The sequence below is a fragment of the Rhinopithecus bieti genome, unplaced genomic scaffold (genome assembly GCF_001698545.2).
Source record: "Rhinopithecus bieti isolate Rb0 unplaced genomic scaffold, ASM169854v2 scaffold_39435, whole genome shotgun sequence".
Classification (NCBI taxonomy): Eukaryota; Metazoa; Chordata; class Mammalia; order Primates; family Cercopithecidae; genus Rhinopithecus; species Rhinopithecus bieti.
The window spans coordinates 76425-81110 of NW_016816239.1; the positions used below are offsets into that span (position 1 = coordinate 76425).

The following is a 4686-nucleotide window of genomic DNA, read 5'->3' on the forward strand; positions in this document are numbered from 1 at the left end:
CCAGGATGGTCTCGATCTCCTGACCTCGTGATCCGCCCGTCTCGGCCTCCCAAAGTGCTGGGATTACAGGCTTGAGCCACCGCACCCGGCCTACATATCTTTAAATATGTTTTTTAAAAACATTTTTAGCTTAGCGTCCAGGCCAGATTTAGCCCAGAGTTGTAGCTTGCCAATCTTCGTTCAAAAATTTTCAATGTGCTGTACTATTAGCTTTCCCTCTTTAAGACAGTTACATGTACTTCACCAGTATAACAGACTTGCAGATGCCCTAGTGTGCCAGTCTTCCTGATTTCTTTTGACAAAACTTGTGACCTTTTTTTGTTTGGAGGTAATAAATATGCTGGATAGATTTTATTGTTCTCACTGTTCTCACTAGAGCCTGATTAGCATGAAATACATGTGAAAAGAAAAATGAGGAATAAGCATAGCCACTTAATTTTTTTATTCAGCAAACAGAAGGAATGGGAAACTAAACTTAATTGCCTATGTACCAAATGTAAGCCATTGTAATATAACTCCTTATTTAATCCTTGTGATAATCAACAGGATGGCATACACATTTTTTCAGATATTTAACCTAATAGTACTTAGTTAACCTAGTTAAGAAATCACTGTCCACTGGAAATTTCTGCAATGATGAACTTGTTTTATATCTGTGGTCTACATTATGGCTGTTGAGCACTTGAAATGGGACTAATGCAACTGAAGTTTTTATTTATTAATAATTTTAATTTCAATTTAAATGACCACATGAGGCTAGTAGTTACCATACTGGGCAGCATAACTTGAAGAACTTCAATAATTTGTTCAAGTTTAGACAGTAAGTTCTGTTTAACTCCTAAGCTTATACATATATATATAATTTTTTTTTTTTTTTGGAGACAGAGTTTTGCTCTTATTGCCCAGGCTGGAGTGCAATGGTGCTATTTCGGCTTACTGTAACTTCTGCCTCCTGGGTTCAAGCGAGTCTCCTGCCTCAGCCTCCCAAGTAGCTGGGATTACAGGCATGCACCACCACACTCAGCTAATTTTGTATTTTTAGTAGAGACAAGGTATCACCATGTTGGTCATGCTGGTCTCGAACTCCTGATCGCAGGTGATCCGCCAGCCTTGGCCTCCCAAAGTGCTGGGATTACAGGTGTGAGCCACCACTCCCGACCCTAAGCTCATATTTTTTTTTTGGTTGTGCCATACTGCCTCCTCAATAAAAGTCAAGGAATCTATGAAGACAATAGGAAAGAATGGTAACTGTAAGGTAACTTATTACCTTACAGAGTAAAAAATGTGGAGAAAGTACTTAGGCAATGTTCAAGTTATATTAACTTTTAGGCTATGAGCTCAATGAGTAAATCCATAATCTGGAATACTAACTAGATCATAATTATCAAGCAATACCTATGAAATTATTTTATAGCCTACGTATTATTATTGCATTATATGAAGTAATGTGAGTATACTCTGTGATCATTAGTGTGTTGAAAAAATTCAGATATTAGCATACTTTGAAAGTATGTGTCTTATATCCAGGGAGTAGTCTCTTAGGAAGAAGTAAAGTCTAGTCAGGCATTTCAAAAAAAGCTTTTAAATGTTATAAAATTTTACATCCTTCCTGTAGTATAGAGCTTTTATTAACAAAATTTCCCTGGTTCATGGGGACCATACTTGCTGGCATCAGTTTTAATATACATTTAAATTATACCTGACATAAGTATGGTATGGAAATCTTATTATTTCATTAATGAATACCAACTGGGTATAAGAAATAAAAAAAGTGATGTCTTTAAGGGAAGCATGCATAGATAAATAATTCTGTGATACTGTTTCCTCTACTAGAAGGAGGCATGTGGGAGGAGAATAAACAAAATTTATCTTCTTAGTGTTGACTCTTAATTTTACCCTGTATTTTTATTGCCCCAATCTAAATCAGAGTCCTGCCCAGTTTAAACAGGAAATTACATAACTGATTGATGCCTGAGTAGCTTCCCTTGCTCTTCTCAGAAAATATTAAAAACAGTGTCAGAAATGAAGTATAGGCACTATCACTGTCATTGGAGAACATTTAGAATCCTTTAGCCAATGATTCTTCCAGGTGTTGCACAGTTTTATTTGTGTGTAAAACAAGGAGACCGCTTTCCTCATGATGTCCTTTGTCAAAATTCAGGAAGCTTCTTTCCCATCTAAAGAATCAGAGTGTTAAAATATTTGTACCTTGGAAAGCTTTACACTTGGCCCTTGCTGAATGGATAATCTTTGGAAATTATTTTGGTACCTGAATAACACTAGAACACTTTATTCTTAGAGTCAGTACTTTTCCTGCATTCTTAATTCAAATCAAGTTATAGCTAAAACAAAGATCACTTTTTGCTTTAGATTTAGCATGAAACAGGTAAAAGGGAATGCATTGGGAAAATTGGGGCAAAGGATTTATAATAGAAAGAATTCATTTTTATGGATAATGTTAATATAAATTGTATTTCAAGATGCAGCCTGCATCACTCAGTACTCCAGTCCACTCTTATCCTTTACATTCTCCAGAGCATTTATCAACTTGTAATATAACATATAGTTTATTGTGTTTATTGCCTGTCTCTTCTCTACTAGAATGTCATTTGTATGAGAGCAGGAATGTTTGTTTTGTTCACTGATATATTCTAAGCACTAAAACCAGAGTCTGGCACATAGTAGGTGTTCAACTGATGTTTGTAGACTGAATGAATACCAAGACCAATCCCACTCCATCCCTCAGATTTTAGTAATTATTACATTGCTATATTATTACATAATAATATTCCAGATAAATATTATATTGCTATATTGCTTATGAAGTAGTTAACAAACAGGTAAAAATAGTACTCTGCCATCCAGTATGAGAAGATAATTTTATGAACTATGTCTTAAAAATGTATGAAGTAATTTGGAGTGTTTGAATATTTAATATATTACAGTGAAACCAATAGATTACCTGAGATTCTTCCAGAATTTATTAGGAAATGGAAGATGGAAAGCTTTTCAACTAAAAAGGTGTTTTTGATATATCTTTCTCAGATGGGAAAACTGACAACCATGCCTGCAGGTCTGATATATGCATCTGTAAGTGTACATGCAGTCAAAGAAGAGGAATCCAAAAAGCAGCTAGTGAAACCAGAGCAGGTAATTTGCCTACAAAGGTTTATGAACTTTGTATAATATCAAGATAACACAAAAGCTATATTTTTAAAAATTATCTTTACTCATCAAAAATATCTTAGAAGTCTTTGTTAGGTAGGTTTTAAACATTGAGAGAAATAGTTATGAAGTATCTCAAAAGACAATATATAACTCAAACATCTAAAATTCTAACTCCAATGAAAAACAACTGGTGGTTTTTCTTACTGAATAATCAATAAGTAGTAGAGGGTGTTAGACGTTCTAGGCAGTCTGGTTTTTCTTTCTTGAAAAACGTATACAGTTACATTCAGTATTAGGAAACTTCAGTTTAAGAGATTCATTAAGATCTCAGTTTTGGAAGTGACCTTAGATGTTTTCTAGATCAACCTTCTGTATGGTACTGTAATTCCCTCTATTGTAGGCACATTTAGTGGCCATATATCTTCTACGTGAATAAAACTCTAGATAAAGGAGTCTAAGGAGCCCATTCCATTTTCTAAATCCTCTCATTTAATTTAAGGTCCTTTTCTTATGTCAGACAGAAATTAGTCTCATAATCACTTCTACCTGTTGGTACTGTATCTCTTGCATTGGTGCCAAACAGAAAACTTCTCTCTTTCAAAAAACAAGCCTTTAAATATCAGTCATACTTTAAGTAATTTTGCTTCCAGGATAAACATTTTAAAGCATTTAGTTGCTTCAACTATTTCTCATACATCACAGCTCTGAGTTCCTCACTATCATGATCAGCCTCTGCCAAGCATGTTCAGGATAGTTAGTGTTTTCTTCAGGTGTAAGTACTTTGTTTTCTTTTAAAAGCATTTTGGTTTTTGGTGCCATGACTTGGATGTATGAACCAAGGTGTTTTGACTGCTACAGGACAGAGTCAGTCTCTGACTTCTCCTCTTCTAGATGTTATATTTCTATTAATGCTGCCTAATATCGTGTTAGTTTTATGTTTGAGCGCTCAAAATCAACCATGCTCATAAGCAGCCTTTGACCGTGATACAGTAAGCATGTTGTTCTCTAAAATTCATTAAGCCTTTTTACATGGACTACCAGTAAAGTATGCCTCATCCCAGTCTGTACTTAGGCATTTGAACTTTTTGGACTCGTTGAAGGTATATTTATACCTGTGTAAATTTTACCTTGTTGATCTGGCTTATCATGCCAGCCTGTTGAGCTGTAATTGTGGTTACTAATTCTATTCATCATTGTGCTTTTTATCTCTTCCCACTTTAAATCACCCCTAAGATTTATCTACACACTTAATAATATGTTTTTGAATCAGGCCTGAATTTGAATCCTGATTCCATGACTGACTAGTTAGATGACATTGGGCAGAACTCTTAATGGTGTCATAAGTATTCTGTTGTATGAATGTACTACCATCAAATAAATGTAAAATTTTCATAAATTTTGGAAATGTAGACTATTTCCAGCTATTGCTCTTGTATTCAGTACTTGTTGAACCACTTTGTATTGAATCTATATATTCGTCTATAACCATTTCCTTAGAATGAATTTCTAGAAGCAGAA

The 4686-nt window shown here is 34.6% G+C and overlaps 1 protein-coding gene across 1 annotated transcript in view; it reads left to right on the forward strand.

Annotated features, from left to right (window-relative positions):
* LOC108516921 (MICOS complex subunit MIC27) overlaps positions 1-4686 on the forward strand; it is a gene marked incomplete at its 3' end in the record, with an annotated part of 63791 nt that overhangs the window by 54459 nt on the left and 4646 nt on the right. Inside the window, exon 2 of the mRNA XM_017854677.1 lies at positions 3046-3150. Coding sequence (XP_017710166.1) covers positions 3046-3150 — 105 coding nt within the window. The remainder of the gene's footprint in view (positions 1-3045; positions 3151-4686) is intronic.